Raw genomic sequence first — 21,161 nt, 5'->3', positions numbered from 1 at the left:
CCTCTCTTCTTCCTCCTCCTCCCCCCTCTGTGCTGCCGCAGGTGTTGAGGAAACAGCTGGGTCTGATGAAAATTGGTCCCATGCCTGTTCCTGCCGTAACGGTTCCTGGTCACGCTCATTCGCAGCTTCATCCGCCACTCTACGCACAGCACGCTCCAAGAAGTACGCGTAGGGAATTAAGTCGCTGATGGTGCCCTCACTGCGGCTCACCAGGTTGGTCACCTCCTCAAACGGCCGCATGAGCCTGCATGCATTTTTCATCAGTGTCCAGTTGTCGGGCCAGAACATCCCCATCTTCCCAGACTGTTTCGTTCTACTCCAGTTGTAGAGGTACTGGGTGACGGCTTTCTTCTGTTCTAGCAGGCGGGAGAACATGAGCAGGGTCGAGTTCCAGCGAGTGGGGCTATCGCAAATGAGGCGTCTCACCGGCATGTTTTTACGCTGAATTTCTGCAAATCGTGCCATGGCTGTGTAAGAGCGCCTCAAATGCCCACAGAACTTCCTGGCCTGCTTCAGGACATCCGCTAAGCCAGGGTACTTTGCCACAAATCTTTGAACCACTAGATTCATGACATGTGCCATGCAGGGTATGTGTGTCAGCTTCCCCATATGCAAAGCGGCAAGCAGATTGCTGCCGTTGTCGCACACCACGTTGCCTATCTCCAGGTGGTGCGGGGTCAGCCACTCATCCACCTGTTTCTTAAGAGCAGCCAGGAGAGCTGCTCCAGTGTGACTCTCCGCTTTGAGACAAGCCATGTCTAAGATGGCGTGACACCGTCGTACCTGGCATGCAGCATAGGCCCTGCGGAGCTGGGGCTGTGTAGCTGGAGAGGAGAACTGCCACTCAGCCAAGGAGGAGGAGGAGGACAGCGAAGAGCATGTAGCAGGAGGAGAGGAGGTGGCAGGAGGCCTGCCTGCAAGCCGTGGAGGTGTCACAATTTGGTCCGCCGCTTTCTGCTTGCCATCGTTCACCACCAGGTTCACCCAATGGGCTGTGTAGGTAATGTAGCGGCCCTGCCCGTGCTTGGCAGACCAGCCATCCGTGGTCAGGTGTACCCTTGACCCAACGCTCTTCGCAAGAGATGACACCACTTGCCTCTCAACTTCACGGTGCAGTTGGGGTATGGCCTTTCTCGAAAAATAAGTGCGGCCTGGCATCTTCCACTGCGGTGTTCCGATGGCCACAAATTTACGGAAGGCCTCAGAGTCCACCAGCCGGTATGGTAACAGCTGGCGAGCTAACAGTTCCGCCACGCCAGCTGTCAGACGCCGGGCAAGGGGGTGACTGGCCAAAAGTGGCTTCTTCCGCTCAAACATTTCCTTCACGGACACCTGACTGCTGCTGTGGGCAGAGGAGCAGGAACCGCTCAAGGGCAGAGGCGGAGTGGAGGAGGGTGCCTGTGAAGGTGCAAGGGAGAAAGCGGCAGAAGCAGATGATGCACCTGAAGGAGGAAGAGGAGAAGGAGGGTGACTTTTCTTTTGTGTGCTGCTGCTGCTTTTGCTCAGGTGGCCATCCCATTGCTGTTTGTGCCTTTTCTCCAGGTGCCTTCGTAAGGCACTTGTCCCTACGTGAGTGTTGGCCTTTCCACGGCTCAATTTTTGTTGGCAGAGCGAACAGATGGCTTTGGTCCGATCTGAGGCACACACATTAAAAAATTTCCACACCGCTGAGCCACCCTGGGATGTGGGCACTATGGGGACCTCAGCAGCTGATGCTGAAGGGCAAGTTGGCTGGCTGTACATAGGTGGCGATACATGGTGCCGGACTCTGCCACCAGCTGTTTCTGACGAAGAGCTGCCCCAGCTTCTTTCAGCAACTTCTCTCCTCCTACTACTCTCTGACTCCCCCTCTGAACTGTCCCCCTCTTCATCTCCTCTATTGGGAACATACAGAGGATCCCTATTACCGTCATCATCGTAGTCATCCTGCCCAGCTTCGCTTGCCTCAGACAAATCCAAACTTGCACCATCAGTAGGTCCTTCATCCTCCTGACACGTTACATCCATAGTGTTGCCGCGTAACTCAGACATATTAGCTGGTGAAAATTCATCTGGCTGTAACAACAATGGCTGTGCATCAGTGATTTCAACACTAAATAATTCTTGCGAAGTGTCAAATGCAGCGGAAGTGGTGCTAGTAGTAGCGCTGGTGGCTGAGCAAGATGAGGTGTTCTGTGTCGCTAAATACTCAACCACGTCCTGACAATCTTGGGAGGTGATGGGACGTGCCTTCTTCCGAGCACTGTACTGTGGGCCAGGTCCACACGAAATTACATTTACACGACCTCGCGCAGACCTGCCGGGTGGCCTTCCTCTGCCTCTGCCACTACCTCTTCCTCTTCCTCTACCTGTTTTGTCCATACCGGGTATGCACGGAGTGGTATATCACACTGCGTGCACTCACGTAGGTAGGTGGGTTCACTTAACTGCACAGGTATGCGCACTGATGCGGTGGGTTCACTGAACAGTACAGGTATACAGTGGCAGGTTCACTGAACACAACAGGTATGCAGTGGCGGGTTCACTGAACAGGTATACAGTGGCGGGTCCACTGAACAGAACAGGTATACAGTGGCGGGTCCACTGAACAGAACAGGTATACAGTGGCGGGTTCACAGAACAGGTATGCAGTGGCAGGTTCACTGAACACAACAGGTATGCAGTGGCGGGTTCTCTGAACAGGTATACAGTGGCGGGTCCACTGAACAGAACAGGTATACAGTGACGGGTCCACTGAACAGAACAGGTATACAGTGGCGGGTCCACTGAACAGAACAGGTATACAGTGGCGGGTTCACAGAACAGGTATACAGTGGCGGGTCCACTGAACAGAACAGGTATACAGTGGCGGGTTCACAGAACAGGTATGCAGTGGCAGGATCACTGAACACAATAGGTATGCAGTGGCGTGTTCACTAAACAGGTATACAGTGGCGGGTCCACTGAACAGAACAGGTATACAGTGGCGGGTTCACTGAACAGGTATACAGTGGCGGGTCCACTGAACAGAACAGGTATACAGTGGCGGGTTCACAGAACAGGTATGCAGTGGCAGGTTCACTGAACACAACAGGTATGCAGTGGCGGGTTTACTGAACAGGTATACAGTGGCGGGTCCACTGAACAGAACAGGTATACAGTGGCGGGTCCACTGAACAGAACAGGTATACAGTGGCGGGTCCACTGAACAGAACAGGTATACAGTGGCGGGTTCACAGAACAGGTATACAGTGGCGGGTCCACTGAACAGAACAGGTATACAGTGGCGGGTTCACAGAACAGGTATGCAGTGGCAGGATCACTGAACAGGTATGCAGTGGCAGGATCACTGAACAGGTATGGAGTGGCAGGATCACAGTACAGGTATGCAGTGGGCTGAGGGCTCACTGAACAGAACAGGTATGCAGTGGCAGGATCACTGAACAGGTATGGAGTGGCAGGATCACAGTACAGGTATGCAGTGGGCTGAGGGCTCACTGAACAGAACAGGTATGCAGTGGCAGGATCACTGAACAGGTATGCAGTGGCAGGATCACAGTACAGGTATGCAGTGGGCTGAGGGCTCACTGAACAGAACAGGTATGCAGCCAGGAAGAAGTTAAGCCTAACTAATCTTTCCCTATATGAGAGACTGCAGCAGCTCGCCCTACTCTCACTAATGCAGGCACACGAGTGGCCGTAATGGCCGCCGCTGCCTGCCTTATATAAGGGGGGGTGGGGCTCCAGGGGCTAGTGTAGCCTAATTGGCTACACTGGGCCTGCTGACTGTGATGTAGAGGGTCAAAGTTGACCCTCAGTGCATTATGGGGCGAACCGAACTTCTTCCGCAAAAGGTTCGCGTGCGGTACCCGCACGCGAACCACCTACGTTCGCGCGAACCACGTTCGCGCGAACCACGTTCGCCGGCGAACCGTTCGGCCCAACTCTAGTGCCAATACAAATAGTAAACTAAGTTTGAAAAAAAATTTTCCTTCTGTTTTTTGTTTTTTTACAAGGTTCCCTTTTCCTTCTCTGGCTGTAAATTGTTATTTTGGAGAGGCACTCAGCATCTGGCTTTTGAAACCCATTGGCACTTTATTTCCCTGAGGAATTGGGCAGAGACCCACGAAACACGTTGCCTGTACTTATTAAAAAATCATTATATTTATATGAATTTGTCGTTATTGAGGTAAGCCACCACCCTCCTGTTTCTCCTTTACTTGTTTTTAACTCCTGGGTGCCTTTCACCCCCTCGGTGCTTGTTACCATCCTTGTGAGGGCTAAGTCTGGTCACCACGTGGCTGATGCCACATCTCAGGACCTTACTGCTGTTTTCCAAGAGTGTGACCATCACCACCCTCTCTGGGGACCATAGTGGAGTCAGGTTTGTGCATCTCTGCCTGTCTTCAGGAGTTGGTTGCTCCCTATGCAACCTTCCTTTGTAAGTATGCATTTCACCTAATGTCACCATCATTCTATACTTTGTGACGTATTGCACCATTTGTGCTCCCATTGTCTCTGTGTTTTCTTCTTAAGGGGCCCATACACTCGATCGATCGAGATTGACCAATCGATCGATTTCCGGCCAATTTCGAGCGATTGCGATCAATTTCAATTGATCTGACATGTTGGAAAATTTAGGAAGATCTGTTGAGATTGCTTATCATTTTGCATTGGACCTAATGGAAATCTGATGGCAAAAAAATGCCATCCGATCGATTTTCAATAGATTTCATACTGAAATTTATTGGAAATCTGTTCCAAGTAAAAAATGTTCCTAAACACATCAGATAGATCAGAGATCTATCTGATGATCTATCTGCTGCTAATCTAACAAGTGTATGGGCACCTTTAGGGTGCATTGCTCACCCTTCTACTCAATTTGTTATTCTGCACGCCTTATCATCCTTTGTATATTGTTCTAAACACTTCAGTAAACAGAGCAGTAAAGAGCAGTATGGGCTAATCAAGAGCCTTTTTTCAGTTATCACTCTTCTAAAACTTGTTTGTCTCTTAACCACTTAAAGACTGCCTAACGCCGATAGGCGTCGGCAGGTCGAAGTGGTGTTACCATGGAAACGGGCGCTCGAACGCCCGTTCCATGTCAGTTCACGGAGGGTGTCCGATCGCGGCTCGCAGGCTAATTGTAAACACGCGGGGAAGAAATCCCCTGTGTTTACATCATAAAGGAGATCGGCGATCCCCGGCCTCTGATTGGCCGGGGATCGCCGTCATCTGATAGGCTGAAGCCTATCAGAGGCGGCGCAGGACGGATCACCATCCTGTGCCGCCCAGAAAGAGGAGAGGGGAGGGGAGGGAGGGAAAGAAAGGGAGGCTGGGAATTGCTGCGGAGGGGGGCTTTAAGGAGCCCCTTCCCCCGCTCGGCCACACAGAGCGGCGGCGTTCAGACCCCCCCAGCAGGACATCCCCCTAGTGGGGAAAAAAGGGGGGAATCCTGATCTGTGCTGCGGGCTGGAGAGCACACACAGCACAGATCAGCCGCAAATCCCCTGGTCGTCAAGTGGTTAAAACAAAGCTAAGGTCTATAACAGACTTTCTTAGCCTTTTCCCCCTGAAGGAACCCTTTAAAAAATCTCGAGGAACCCCTGCATTGGTGGAGGGAGTGGGGATTTACTTTGCAGGAGGCACGGTCTTTAAAAAAAGATGTGGCTGAAAACTTTATTAACTGTAACAGCCTCCTTGTTTAGCCTCAATCCACGTTCCATCTCTATAGTATTCTCTAGTACAGTAACCTGTGGTAGTGTTTCTTATTATAACTCCTACAATTATAGTTAATCCTTATAATAGGGCTCTTTATACTGCCTCACTACCATACTGTGTTTTATTACTGCACTCTTTATTATACTAATCCCCAATCTAGCCCTTCTTTTTATAGAGGAGCCAAGAAGGTACCTTTTCATTCAACTGAGTCCAGTCTCACTATAGGGAACATGACAGGGAACTCCTGCAATGTCCTCAAGAAACCCTGTGGTTCCAGGGAACCCTGGTTGAAAAACCCTGGTCTATAATGTAAGTATATTGCATTACTGATCATTAATTTTAAAACATTTTAACCACAGTTATATATAAGTATGTTATCACTTTAAAGCAGAGGATCATCACAAAAAAAACAACATTCTTCAGCAATGGCAGCCTCCATATTTCTCTCAGCTAGAGTACCTTGAAATCAGGACACTACATAGCAAGCACATACTAAGGAGAAGACATCTGAAAACTTACTTGCATTTCGGAAGGCCTGCTTCATCAAAATAGCAGGTTCCTCCATGCCAGCACCTGCACCCCGGTGGCATGGTTAGGGGGTCCATAGTGGCTAAGAAAACAAAAAACCATGTTTGTTAGTGAGATGTACATGGAAAGGAATGAAGCTGCCATGTGTTACATAGTTATTTGGGTTGAAAAAAGACATACGTCCATCGAGTTCAACCAGAGAACAAAGTACAACACCAGCCTGCTCCCTCACATATCCCTGTTGATCCAGAGGAAGTGAAAAACCCTTACAAGGCATGGTCCAATTAGCCCTAAAAGGGAAAACATTCCTTCCCGACTCCAGATGGCAATCAGATAAAATCCCTGGATCAACATCATTAGGCATTACCTAGTAATTGTAGCCATGGATGTCTTTCAACGCAAGGAAAGGTACATAGTTCAATTTCCAATACACAGTAAAATAGACACAAACAGGGCCAGGTGAGGCAGAGGCTCAGGAGGCACCAGAATCTGGACACAGAGCCCTGAGGGCACGTCTGTGGCACTACTGGAGGGAGTCATAGAGAGGTCACGCTGCAGCGGGACTAAATAGAGATCAGCGGTGAGAGAGGAATAACTGCTGCAACATGTTCCGCTTGCGACTCTGCATGAAGGGGCACATCTGGCTACCTATACTAGGGGAAGGGGGCACATCTAGCTACCTATATGGAGAGTGTAAAGGCTACATAATACTGGGGGAACATCTGGCAGTGGCGTATCTACAAATTAAGGGTCCTCCAGCAACACTTTGATGGGGCTTCCCAGTGTTCACACCCTTTCCCTTGCTTTCCTCTGGTGACCCTCACAGCCTGGGGACCCATCTTGCAAGGGTCATAAAACAAGTGTGGACATCATAACCTTTACACCCATGATAAGTGTAGCCACAAAAACACCCGATCGGAAGGAAAGACCCCTTTATCAGAGAGAGTAAAAACTGAACTGAGATTTCTATAAAAAGACAGTTTCACTTACCTGGGGCCCAAGCCCCCAGCAGCTGTCCTGTCCCGCGCCGGTCCTCCACGATCCTCCGTTCTCCTGCCGCAGTACAGTTTCATTACTGCTGACTTGTAAGTCGACGGCAAATGCGCCGGCGCACCCTGTGCCACACGTATCCTTCTTTGCGTTACCATCTACTGTAGGACTTACAAGACAACGGTAATGAAACTAGCTGGCGGTGGGAGAATGGAGGATCATGCAGAACCGGTGCAGGACAGGACGGCTGCTGGGGGCTTGGGGAAGCCCCATGTAAGTGAAACTGTTTGTTTTTATAGAAATCTTCAGTTCCGCTTTAAGTAGTAATTGGAACACCTCTGTAGTTACATCCCTGGCTACCTATATGGGGAGGTAAAGGCTACCTAATACTGGGGGCACATTGGGTTAACTATATAGGAAGGGAAAAGGCTACCTAATACTTGGGGCACATCTGGCTGCTTATACTGGGGGGGGGGGATACCCAATACTGGGGGTACACCTGGCTACCTATATAGGAAGGGAAAAGGCTACCTAATACTTGGGACACATCTGGCTACTTATACTGGGGGGGGGATACCCAATACTGGGGGTACACCTGGCTACCTATATAGGAAGGGAAATGGCTACCTAATACTGGGGGCACATCTGGCTACTTATACTGGGGAGGGGGGTGCCCAATACTGGGGGTACACCTGGCTACCTATATAGGAAGGGAAAATGCTACCTAATACTGGGGGCACATCTGGCTACCTATACTGGGGGGAACCTACTTAATACTGGTACCACAACTCAAAATAGTGAAAGTTGGAATGCCGCAAAATCATATTGTATTATTAATCAGAGCCACATTTGAAAATATTTTACCTATACTTATATATTTATGGATTACCCGGTCACTTTTACTATATTGTTACTTTCTATCACAAATACACACATCTAACTTGTATACATTTTGCCAGTGCACTGGATAGTGTACTGGTTATGGTTAAAGGCTCTGCCTCTGACACAGGAGACCAGGGTTTGAATCGTGGCTCTTCCTGTCCAGTAAGCCAGCACCTATTCAGTAAGGAGACTTTGGACAAGACTTCCTAATACTGTTACTGCCTACTGAGTGCACTGGTGCTTTGAGTCCGCCAGGAGAAAAGCAAAGTTTGACTGGACCTCCAATATAATACTGTGTTTTGCCACCGTCTTGGCAGTGAAGTGGCTGCTGGGAATTCCACGTACCTGCGTCACACACTGTTGTGCTGCCCTCTATGAAGCTGGCACCTTGGGGACAGGCACATGTGTAGCCTCCTGGTCTTAGCAAACACAAGTGGGAGCAAATGTCTTTGCAGCGATTGGAAACTGTAAAACAAAGAGTAGGACTGGTATGAACCTGAAAATAAAACAAGACATCGTCTCCTTCATCTGAGCACTGAGGACTCAATAAAAAGTTTCAAAAGAGCTAAAAAAAAGAAGCCTATTCAGTGTAAACAGAAAATTCTACGGATCCTCATAGAATGGATCTCAGAAAAAGTTTCAACTGCTTGCCACGTCTTTTTCCTCTGAATAAACATTAACATTAAAAAACTACAGAGATCTTAAAATGTACCTGAGGCGACTTGAGACATGATGAGATAAACGTGTATGTACAGTGCAAAACATATTAATAACCAGGCTATTTAACTTGTTTTATTTTGCTGCCTGAAAGAGTTACTTTTCAGGCATGGAAGTGACAGCTTCTGTCTTGTTGGTACCTTGTCAGGAGTATAATAAAGATCACCGATAAGTAAATTACAGCCACAAATGTTTTCCTGGCAGAAAAGAGCTTCTGAGAGCAGAGGGAGATAGTAAAAGGGCAATGGTTCATGTATTTTCATTTAGGAACACTTAATAGGCTGCCACTGAGCAGAGGCAATAAAACATTCCTTTACTTTGTAAATGTTTAAATATGAAATAAAACCATGGGATATCTAAAAAAAAAAAAAAAAGGTCATTTTAGGAGTAGGAGGATAAATACAATTGTTTATCTCATCAGATTATTTTCACCTCAGGTTCACTTTAAATGATTAAAAGATTTTTAAAGCTTAAAAAAAACATAGGAATATGAAATTCCTGGAATATATTTAGGATTAGGGCTGCAGATGCAACTGTTTCTCTCATCAGTTTATCTTTATTTCAGGTTTGCTGTAAGTATGAAAAAGGTTTCACAAATACATTGCAGTTCTAGCAAAACACTAAAGGAAAATATTTACTTCCCCAGTTCAATAATCAGTGACTGCTGAACAAGTACACAAAAACTGTTTGTGTAAATTACCTGTCCGGTTATAGCGTTGGGAGTGGTAGATCCGCACTTGGGTGAGCCAGGGGTTTATTGTCAACACCTTCACTTTGGATCCAGTGCCAAATTTATCTTGTTTCCATACTTCCCCCTTCTCCTTGGTTGTCCAGTAAAGATGGCCTTCAAACACATCCAGACTGTACGGGTTGCCAAGATCTGTATAAAAGAAACACATTTATCATTTAAAGATGAAGATCTCCAGCTCATAGATGAGGTACACTTGGGAAGAAGACGGGCGGCACCTTTTATGCTTTTGCTATTGCACAGGGAGCTGCTCTCAGCGATGGGATCCAATGGAATAACAAGGGAAGCATCAAGAGGATCCCAAGGCTTACCTCTCTTAAAGGGGAACTTCAGCCTAAACAAACATACTGTCATTAAAGGGATACTTAAGTCAAATAAAAAAAATGAGTTTTACTCACCTGGGGCTTCCCTCAGCCCCCTGCAGCTGTCTGGTGCCCTCGCAGCATCGCTCAGATCCTCCTGTCCCTGCCGGCGGCTGCTTCCGGTTTCGGCGACAGCCGCCGACAGGCTGGGAATGCGAGTGATTTTTCGCGTTCAAAGCCACAATAGCACCCTCTATGCTGTTATTGCGGCCTTTTAGGGCGCTATTGTGTCTGGGAACGCGAAGAATCACTCGCGTTCCCAGCCTGTCGACGGCTGTTGCCGAAACCAGAAAGAGACGCCAGCGGGGACAGGAGGATCGGAGCGATGCTGCGAGGGCACCGGACAGCTGCAGGGGGCTGAGGGAAGCCCCAGGTGAGTAAAACTCATTTTTTTTATTTGACTTAAGTATCACTTTAAGTTACATTAGTTATGTTAATTAAAATAGATAGGTAATATAATCTCTTACCCACTCTGTTCTAAAAGAACAGGCAAATGTTTGTGATTTCATGGAGGCAGCCACCTTTTTCATGGGGGCAGCCATCTTATTGGTTGAAAGGAGGTGACAGGGAGCAGGAGACACAGTTCCAACTGTCCTGTGTCTTGATCACCCATCCCAGCTGTGTGCGCTGGGCTTCAAATCTCAAATTCAAAATAAAAAAAAAAAGCACCAAAACAGCAAAAAGAAAACAACATCAGAAATCCCATAATGCTTTGCACAGTATCAGGGGAAAAATGCCCAGGCAGTTTTCTTCTGTGCAGCTAAAAATGGGGCTTGGGTAAGAAAAACAAAGTTATGTTGCTGTGAAACTGTTAAAGAAACACCAAGACTTTTCAGGGCTGCTGAGTAGATTTTTAGTCAGGAGGTTCACTTTAACGTAAGTTCAGAATTTGCTTTGTTCAATGTTGAGTTTAACTAGACTTAAAAAACCTGAACTGAAAATTAAAAGTCAAAATAAACATACACAAGTCATACTTACCTCCCGTGTAGTCTGCTCATCAATCTCTTTCTCCTCACCTGTGTCCTGTTTGTCCACTGTGATCAAGTAAAGGAAGAAAGGCCGGCACCATCAAATGCTCTTTTACGTTTGTTTTTATTTATAGACTGTCATACAGTATAGCGACGTTTCGGAGCAATACAATGCTCTTTTATCAAGCTATGACAGCCTAATGTTATCAAATACAACAGCAGTTTAAATACCATATCATACATTCAAACTGACAAATCACAGGCCCTGTAATCTCAGGAGCCAATCACCTTCCGCAGCGGAAGGTGATTGGCTCCTGAGATTACAGGGCCTGTGATTTGTCAGTTTGAATGTATGATATGGTATTTAAACTGCTGTTGTATTTGATAACATTAGGCTGTCATAGCTTGATAAAAGAGCATTGTATTGCTCCGAAACGTCGCTATACTGTATGACAGTCTATAAATAAAAACAAACTTACAAAAGCATTTGATGGTGCCGGCCTTTCTTCCTTTACTGACTCAACTCGGGTGGTGACCAAGGTGGCCGTGGCACATCTCCTGACTACAAGCTTTGGGGTGGTGCAGCTCTACATCTGTGCTGAATCCACTGTGACCAAGGGAATTCTCCATTCTCCATTTTGAAAATGACCATTACCTCCTAACAGCTTTCTGGTCAGCACACTTAAAGAGGAACTGTAAGAAGGAATAAAGATTCCTTAAAAAGCAGTATATGACAGTGATTTAAGTATATAGATAAGCAGGAGTGACTAATACATCTCATAACCCTGTCAGCAAGGTGCTGTAAAAGTGCCATAGGCAGCGTGGGAGGATCCCTGTTTACTACTGGCAGGATTAGCAAGTTTTTTTTTCCTTTATCCTAGCAGTTGAAAACACGCCCACAGTGAAGGTTGTTACACCCTCCTTCCCCAACCTTTTTTTTTTCTTAACTGACATAATTTGCAGAAGCCCAGGAAGTGTAATATGCACATGTGTAAAGAGAAGCAGACAGGGAATGAGCTGGAGATGCTGAGCATTGTATTGTAATGTAGCTGAATAGCAGAGGCGTTTCAAACCACTGGCATTACAGCATAAGGGCCCTTTTCCACTAGCTGCATATTTGCCAGAAATGCAAAACGCATGCGTTTGCTGATTCTGAAGTGCAGCCTGCTTAAAATAAGAATCTTGGGTGGCCTTTTCCACTGCTGCGTTCCGATTTTTTTTAAAAATGCGAATGTATGTCTGTGCGATTATGATGCGTTTTGCATTTCAATGTAAAGTATAGGAACGCATGAAAAACCCATAGAAATACATTTGCGTTTTGTATTGATTTAACCACTAGTATCTATTTTCAAGACAACACTTGCCAATCAGAAAAACAGAAAACGCAAACGCATTAAAACGCACAAAAAAAGCACATCAAAATTGGGAAAACCGCAAATGCATTTGCAGTTGCGTTTCGCAGTGGAAAAGGGCCCTGAAGTACAGAGCTGTCTGGCAGTCCACGAGAAAAAAAAAAGTTTCTTTTCCATGTCTTGAGAGACTGAAAACTAGGTAGCCATACATCAGGCGATGATGGGCAGATTCAAACAAGAGACAGATCTCTCTCTAATCGAATCTGATTAGAGAGATATTTCAGCTTCCCATACACCACAGGCCAATTCCCGATCAATTCCAGCATGAAATCTCTTGGAAATCGGCCGAGCCTGCCGCCTTGCCGCTGTTCCTCTAAGTATAAACGTATGTACATGTATGTGTATTTATACATTACCTGTCCTGTATCTGTCTTCCACCGCTCCTCCCTATAAATGCCGGCCAGTGTGACGTCGCACACGCGTCAGCGTGATATGCGCCGGCAGCAAGTATGGGGAGTGTAGCAGTGAATGCAGAAGAGGGCGGTCACTGCGACACAGGACAGGCAGGGCTGTGGAGTCGGTACAAAAATCTTCCGACTTCAACTCCGACTCCTTCGTTTTCTGAAACCACTACTCCGACTCCAACTCCGGGTGCCCAAAATTGCCCCGACTCCAACTCCACAGCCCTGAGGACAGATTTATCCTACCTAATAAAACCACTCTGTCGCTGCGTCCAACAGTTTTGTCCCTGTGTCCCAGTAACGGACAGCTGGGACCAGGGAGCTGGATGGGCGAGCGAGCGAGGTGGGCAGGGGCGAGCGAGCGAGGTGGGCAGGTGCGGGCGAGCGAGCTGGGCGGGTGCGGGCGAGTGAGGTGGGCAGGGAGATGGCGGCGCACATGCGCACTGGCGGCAGCCGGAACAAGACCTAGAGCCCGTTTTTGCTTGCCTTTACCGCCATGCACCCGACTACCCCGACAATTTGCACCATTTCCGATTGACTAATGTGACCAATTTCACCCTAAAATTGGTTGCATTGTTGATCGCCATGCACTTGGCAGCGCAATTTTCATCCGATTTGATTATAATAATCGAAGTCAGATGGTCGATCGGCCGCCTGATGTATAGTCACAATAAAACAAGCTTTATGCCCCCTACACAATTGTGCTAATGACTGCATCTGCTCGTCCACTGTTAAAGCTAATGTGACCCCATATTGAAAAAAAAAAAAGGCAGATACCTAAGGACAGGAAGGCTCGGTCCTAATGAGCCTTCCCTCTCCTTTCCCGGTGCCCTCCATGCTGCGCTGTCACCCCCATTCGCATCTGCAACCGCGGGGACTTCGGAAGTCTTCGGGAGTCGAGTCCTCCCGAAGACAGGTGGCGCACATGCGAGTGCATCATAGAGAGCGCGCGCGCAGTGTAGAGCGGCCCATCTTCGGAAGCACTCGGGCTCCCGAATCATTTCCGAAGCCTCCCTTCGGCCGGGAGACAGCGGTATTTGACCGAAACGGTCGAATACCGCTACGGAGGAGCCAGGACAGCAGCGGGCACCAGGAGAGGAGAGGGAGTGCCCTATGGGACCCAGAGCCTCCCTCTCCTTAGGTGAGTATCTGACTTTTTTTTTTTAAAAACGGATTCCCATTAGCTTTAAGAAATACAAAGATTTGTAGATAGTCCCTATTCAGTATTCAGCAGGGTCTTGAGTACAGCACCCTGCCTCCAGCCTTTTCACCCCCCTCCTTTGTACTGTAGTGATGCTGGAGCAGTCTGGAGAGCCAGCCATCAGAGTAGGACTGATTGGGCCCATTCACACACAAAATGCTAGAAATTAGCACTAGCGTTTTGCGGCTGATTTTTTTTTTTTTTTTTTGCAGCAAACGCAAATTTTTTCACACAAGCACTTTAATCCACAGAAAACGCCCCTGAATCATTGTGTATTACATCTCCTGCAGCACATTACAGAGTACATAGTCATGTCACTGGCTGTCCTCAGAGGAGCTCATAATCTAATCCTACCATAGTCAGTGTAATGACCTACCATATTATTATTATGTATTTATATAGCACTGACATCTTCTGCAGCACATTACAGAGTACATAGTCATGTCACTGACTGCCCTCAGAGGAGCTCACACTCTAATCCCTACCATAATCATAGTCTAATGCCCTACCATATTATTATTATGTATTTATGTAGCACTGACATCTTCTGCAGCACTGTACAGAGTACATAGTCATGTCACTAGCTGTCCTCAGAGGAGCTCATAATCTAATCCTACCATAGTCATAGTGTAATGACCTACCATATTATTATTATGTGTTTATATAGCACTGACATCTTCTGCAGCACATTACAGAGTACATAGTCATGTCACTGACTGTCCTCAGAGGAGCTCACACTCGAATCCTACCATATTATTATTATTATGGATTTATATAGCACTGACATCTTCTGCAGCACATTACAGAGTACATAGTCATGTCACTGACTGTCCTCAGAGGAGCTCACACTCTAATCCTGTGTCATAGTATTCTTTGGGGGGAGAGAGAGGGGATACATATCTTAAAGGGAACCTGAAGCGAGTAAAATTATTTAAAATAAACACATGACGTAGCTGCCAATGAATAATACATACTAACCTCACTGTCAGTTCCTCTCAGAAGCTCACCATTTTCTTCTTACAGTGATCCCTTTCTGTTCTGACAATATTTTGTCAGAACTGAAATATAATAGTTGCTGTCAGTTATATATCAGCAGCTGTCAGTTACAACTGGATGTGCAAGGTAATGTCCATGTTTCCATATGGCTCAAGTGGTGTGATATTACAGTTTAACAGTGTGCTGACCAGGAAGCTGTTAGGGGGTAATAACCATTCCGGCTTGAAGGAGGAAGTGTGCATAGTGAGTCTTGCACGCGTCCAATAGGACACGTGCAAGATGTTTTGAAGACCACGGACTTATGGGTTACTAACCCCCTCTCTCCCAGCTGCACACCTGAGGCAATTAAGCCTCATTTTAATCACTAATTCGAGTAGTTCACAGGCGCAGTGGACTGAGTGACCAAAAACCAAAACTGGGTCACTGTGGGGTACCAGCGGATCAAAATGTCACCGCGCAGGCACGGGGCGGCTGCAGGGGGGCAGGTAGAAGCCCCAGTTAAGTTAAACTGGATTATTTTTATGGACTTTAGGTTTCCTTTAACCACACCGCAATTTAACAAGTGGCGTGCTCACCCCCCTTATACAGTTCCCTGGTGTCTAGTGCCCCCCATGGAAGTATGCACTAATTTTTAAAAACATTTTTAAACTAACCTCTTCCTAAGGGAGGTTTGTTAATTGTGCGGGCTTTTGAAAGTGCAGCAAACACAATATTCTCCCCCCCCCCCCCCCCCACACACACACATGCCCGTCTATATGGAGGCCTCTATTTTCTCTCTCCCCTTGCCAGAGAACTGCAGCGATTTCCTATGTCCCTGGCAGCCATAATGGATGCTAGGAAGGTGCGATATGAGCCAGGAGCTGTAACCAAATCAATGAACTACACCATCCATTGCGGCTGCTGTGGGCACAGAATATCACTGTGGGAATTTCAACCTCTGGCACAGGAACACAGAAGATGGAAGCTTCCATATGGATGAGGAAGGGGGGCTACTAAGCAACTCCCATAGTACGTAAATGCATGCTGCCTCACAAAAGCCCACACAATTTACAAACCTTACAAATTTACGGTTTGTTTAAGGTACTCAGGAAACCAGATATGACAATAATGGGTGTATTTATTTTTACCTGGGACTTTCTCCAGCACCATGAAGTGTGTGGGCTCTTTCGCCATCTTATCCAGCATCGCCCAGGTAATCTGGCCGGCTGCGTGTGCACCGTCTCATGCTCCTGCAGCTGGGCACAGGAGTGTGGCAGAAGCGCATGACTGGGCTGCGCACGCACAAAAGTGCATGACTTGCCAGATTACCTGGGTAACAATTGAGTAGAGTGGCTGGAGAGTATGGCAAGGGAGCCCACACTGCTTATGGGGCTGGAGGAAGCTCCAGGTAAGTATAAATACACCCATTATTCCCATATCTGGTACACTTTAACGAACAAAACCAACATCTAAACCAGTGTCAGTTGTTGATTTGTTAAAAAAAAAGCAGAGCAAGCAGCCTTTGCACCCAGGTAGAAGCATGTACATCTATAGGGATGCTGGGGTTCCCTCATCAACACTACATGACAAACCTCTCTTAATTTACATTCCTGAAAAGTCAGCCTTCTGTATTCCTAGCAGAGTCCGGTAACAGAGGTCTCTCTGCCTAATGCTGAATAGCTCAGGAATGTGATCTTGTCAGGATGTCAGGAGAGTTGTGAGGCTGAGCCATACCTACTCTTTAGTAACTTCTGCAACCTACTACGAGTGTGCAGGAGAGAGCTGAACAAGACGCAAAGCCTCTGACAGTCTCACAATACTGGTGCAGGGCTCAGCAGAACAGCTCTGCCACCAGGAAGAAGCCTGGCTGTATGCACTATGTAATGTATGCAGCTTTCAAACAAGTGTTCCCCCTGGCTGCTTCACCAATCTGAAGACTGCTAGTCAGGGGGGCAGAGTTTGTGGTCAGGATCTAGTTTGCTGACTGGCCTGGAGACAAGGGTCAGGAAGATAGAATTGAGTAGCTGCAGTGCGGGTTGCCAGATCAAAGTGTGTGTCACTACAGAGCAGCCAGCTTGTATGAGAAGTAGTGTTGTCCGGATCATGAACGATTCGGATCTTTGATCCGAATCTATTTTGTGAGTCGAATCATCCGAATCATTAAAATGAACGATTCGGATCGCAAAAGGGGCGGAGCCAGTAGCGACACGCCCCCTCTCAGCGGGCAGCAGGGTCCTGGAAGCAGGGATCGCTCTGTTGGATGGGACTCAGGGGAGGCAGCCTTGCAGGGAGACAGGTAGATGAGAGAGAGGGGACATGGGTGCCACTGCCAGATATGTGTAGAGCACACATACTGGCTATAACGTGCTGCTGAGTATAGGCTGTCTGTTCCGTAGTTGTGCATGGTAAGCTTTTGGCTCAGCACAGCTCAGTAACTTTGCAGGCACTGTGATTGCTTTGCAATATGATCCTCCTGCATTCGCTCTATACAGCTGCACTTATCTTCTGGGAATGCTTTCTTTCACTGTGCAACGTTTCCCATTGAAAGTACACAGATGAGCATATAGGTGAAATACATGTACAGCATATGATTGCAGCATGTGGGTATTGTGTGCAAGCAAACATTTCTGCTCTCTGCTCGTCCCTCCTCCCTTCTCTGTCCACTCCCTGCCCTCTGTCCATCTTCTCCCCTTCTCTGTGTGTCCACTCCCTCCCCTTCTCCTGTCCACAGACCTGTCCTGCTAGTCATTTCACTACCGAATGCTTCCCTAGTAAAATGATCCGAGATTCGGATTTAAGATCCGGATCTTTTCAATGATCCGATTCGAATCATCCGGATCATTGAAAAGATCCGAACTTCCCATCTCTAATGAGAAGCAGAGCTGAATACACGCTGCTCAGTCAGCTCACTGGACGGAGATTCGGGGGCGTGGCCGGCTCGCTCTGCTGCCTGTCTCTTGCTGAAGGAGACTGTTTTTTTTTTTTCCAAGGAGGAGAGAGTGTGACGTTTCTAAACGTCACTACCCAGAAGACAATGCGAATAGGGTGATTAATATACATCCGCGGATGAAATTAGTGTGGTGGGCGTGGCTTCCTGCTTAAAGCTACAAAAACTAAGTAAATTTATATTATTTTACTAGGAGATACTTGTTTTTCATCTATAAAGTGGGCATGGTCTACACACTGGTGCTGAGTAGATTAGGACGTTACGGTTCCTCTTTAAACTGTAACATCGTCCACTTGAGCCATAGGGAAACATGGACATTACCGGGCACATCAGTTGTCCACTCAGCTATAACCAACAGCAACTGATATATAACTGACAGCAACTGATAAATTTCAGTTCTGACAAAATGTTGTCATAACTGGAAGGGATCATTGTCAGAAGAAAATGGTGAGCTTCTGAGAGGAACTGATGGCAAGGTAACTATTTAATGTTCATTTGAAGTTACCTCATGTGTTTATTTTAAATAATTTTACTCAGTACATGTTCCCTTTAAGTTTCCCATAGCTACATCAGAGATTTTGATTGCTTGCAAGGAGTTGTGTTACTCTGCACATTATAACTGCTCTTTGCATTACTTAAACGAATAAAACAAAAATTATCCTCTGTTACCTCCAGATACAATTATCCGTCTGTCTGTCCCATCAGGCTTGGTGGATTCAATGGTGTTTTCTTTGGAATCGCACCAGTAGATTCTGTTGTTATTAATGTAATCGATAGTGAGGCCGGTTGGCCAACCAAGATCTTCGGAAACGAGGACCCGTCTCTGCTGTCCATCCATCCAAGCATATTCAATCTTGGGTTGTCTACCCCAGTCCGTCCAGTACATCATTCTGCATAGGAAGAGCAGTGTTTTAATACAGAATCCCTTCTTATCTGAAACCAACCCTATTCCATACATTTCAACTCTACTAATGACGATAGGTTGCTGGACATATTTAGGAGTCTGTGTCCACCTCTTTGCTGTCTGAAGAGTAGAATGATGCAATCCAAGCAGCAGCAACCACTCCACCCACAGAGCCTTAGAATAGCTCCATCCACTCAACTGTCACATATCAGATGGTCTCAACCAGGCTTTTTCCCCAGATTTCTCACAGAAAAAGTAACATTTAAAAAGCCTGGCTGCTATCAATCTGTGTTATAGTCCTCCACAGATGTCACACTTACCCCAGCTCTGGATTGACTGCAATGGCTGCTGGCTGATGAAGCTGAGTGTATATAAGCCACTTCCTGTATCGTCCATCCAGCTTAGCTACTTCTATGCGATTCGTGCCTGCATCAGTCCAATAGAGATGCCTGATCGGTTATAGAAAGATACCATTAGAATAATCCTTAGGATTTGTAATAGATATTTTTACACACCAGGGCAATGATGACATAAAGCAACATGGAGTCTGGCTAGCTAAGTGTAAAACGAAAGCTTATGCTAGGTGCACACGAGATTTTCTGGAAGATTTCCTGCCATATCGATCATAGCCAACATGTCTGATCTGATTTTCTGAACGATTTTCCGTTCACTCCTACGGAAAATCGATCGAAATCAGATAGGACAGGTTTTATATAATCGATCTGGCAGGACATCTGCCAGAAAATCTCATCATGTGTACCTAGGATTACACTTTGCTGTGACACTGGAAGCAGAGTAGAGTGTTGTACATCTGTCTTTTCATAGCAGCTCCTTTTTTCAATGGAAAGGTAGCGGATGAACTCAATGCGCCACACAAGGTAGTGATGCTTTTTATATACACAATAGGCTGCTGGAAGGGCTATCCGATGGTGTGTAATTGCTTAGCCTTCTAAGTTTAATAGAAGGGTATTTGTAGGAACTTGAATCCAAACAGTTATGACAGTGCACACTTCAAATGCTGTTTGCAGCAACCATGGAAGTTTAGGCACCCCTTAGGCACTGATGTTAATATCAGCAATAATCAGAAATCTGGACGCCGGAGCCTGCAGTTTGTATAGTGGGTGGCACCTGACACCCGACTGTCCGATTATGCCTTATGGAGCGCCAAAACTTCTGCGACGCCCATTATTTAGCATATATAGCAAGTGAATTGGAATGGATGCTGGTGGGTTTGCAGTAGGGGGGAGGCGGTAAGGGCTAGGCATGAGGGGGGGAAGGGGTCGTTTAGGGTTTGGAATCGGTGCTGGTGGTGGGATTAACCTCCCTGGCGGTAAGCCCGTGCTGAGCACGGGCTATGCCGTGCAGGGGGATTTCTCAGGCCCTGCTGGGCCGATTTTGATAATTTTTTTTTGGAGCACGCAGCTAGCACTTTGCTAGCTGCGTGTGCCCTCTGATCGCCGCCGCTCCGCACCGATTACGCGGCGCTCCCCGCGTCGTGAGCCCCCCCAGACCCCGTGCGCTGCCTGGCCAATCAGTGCCAGGCAGCGCTGAGGGGTAGATTGGGTCTCCCAATGATGTCACGACGTCGATGACGTCATGCCGCCCGTCGCCATGGCGACGGGGGAAGCCTTCCAGGAGATCCCGTTCGCCTCGTTCCGGAGGCGATCGGAGGGGCTGGGGGGATGCCGCTGAGCAGCGGCTATCATGTAGCGAGACTTTGTCTCGCTACATGAAAAAATAAAAAATTTTTTTTTAAAAAAGACTTTGCTGCCCCCCGGCGGATTTTTAATAAACCGCCAGGAGGGTTAATTAAAGTGGACCCAAATTAAAATACAATATTTCAGAAATAAAATCTATTTTCTAAATTATAATAATAAATAGCAGCCTTGTTTCAGCTGCATGATGACAAATATAAAATATTTTACATTTCTTGCAGGAACCCCTCCCTTCCTTCCATATTGCCGGGACAGAATCCGGCAAACTGGTGGAGTCGGAGGTGTCCGGCAAAGGAGGAATTGCTAATGGCTGCCACCTGTATAACCCAAGTTGTGGAAAGAGAAAGGTGAAAAGTATGCACTGAAATGCTCATAGGCTTGAAGGAGTGTTTATTTTTCTTTGTATGTGTCAGAGTGGTGCAACTAAATATTTTGAACTAAAAAAATGTTTGGTTTGGGTCCGCTTTAAGGCATCATGGGGGGATGGGTTTAGTTATCAGGGGGGTGTCAGGCATCGGTGGGAGGGTCAGTTCTCATTAGAGGGAGAGCTTGTGTGAGAACAGAGCTAGGTTTACGCCTGTGGGACGCACACTGTGGCGGGTGAAGCATATACACAGCTGTGTTACAAATGTAACACTAGTCCACTTTTGTCACAATTATATTTGCAAGGTATTGCATGCTGTTTAACCACTTGATGACCCACCCTTTACC

At 46.9% G+C, this 21,161-nt stretch overlaps 1 protein-coding gene across 3 annotated transcripts in view; it reads right to left on the bottom strand.

The window, feature by feature from the left end:
• The window catches only part of LRP2 (LDL receptor related protein 2), a 304,101-nt gene that overhangs the window by 15,088 nt on the left and 267,852 nt on the right, over positions 1 to 21,161 (bottom strand). For all 3 annotated transcript variants that reach the window (XM_068245578.1, XM_068245579.1, XM_068245580.1), the window contains 5 exons: positions 19,056 to 19,184; positions 18,501 to 18,721; positions 9,518 to 9,697; positions 8,446 to 8,565; positions 6,220 to 6,310 (listed from right to left, as the gene is read on the bottom strand). In XM_068245578.1, the coding sequence (XP_068101679.1) occupies positions 6,220 to 6,310; positions 8,446 to 8,565; positions 9,518 to 9,697; positions 18,501 to 18,721; positions 19,056 to 19,184 (741 nt within the window). The remainder of the gene's footprint in view (positions 1 to 6,219; positions 6,311 to 8,445; positions 8,566 to 9,517; positions 9,698 to 18,500; positions 18,722 to 19,055; positions 19,185 to 21,161) is intronic.

Source organism: Hyperolius riggenbachi, chromosome 7 (genome assembly GCF_040937935.1).
Source record: "Hyperolius riggenbachi isolate aHypRig1 chromosome 7, aHypRig1.pri, whole genome shotgun sequence".
Taxonomy (NCBI): Eukaryota; Metazoa; Chordata; class Amphibia; order Anura; family Hyperoliidae; genus Hyperolius; species Hyperolius riggenbachi.
Note: the sequence above shows the minus strand (reverse complement) of the source record. Positions and strands in the feature narration are given on the sequence as shown.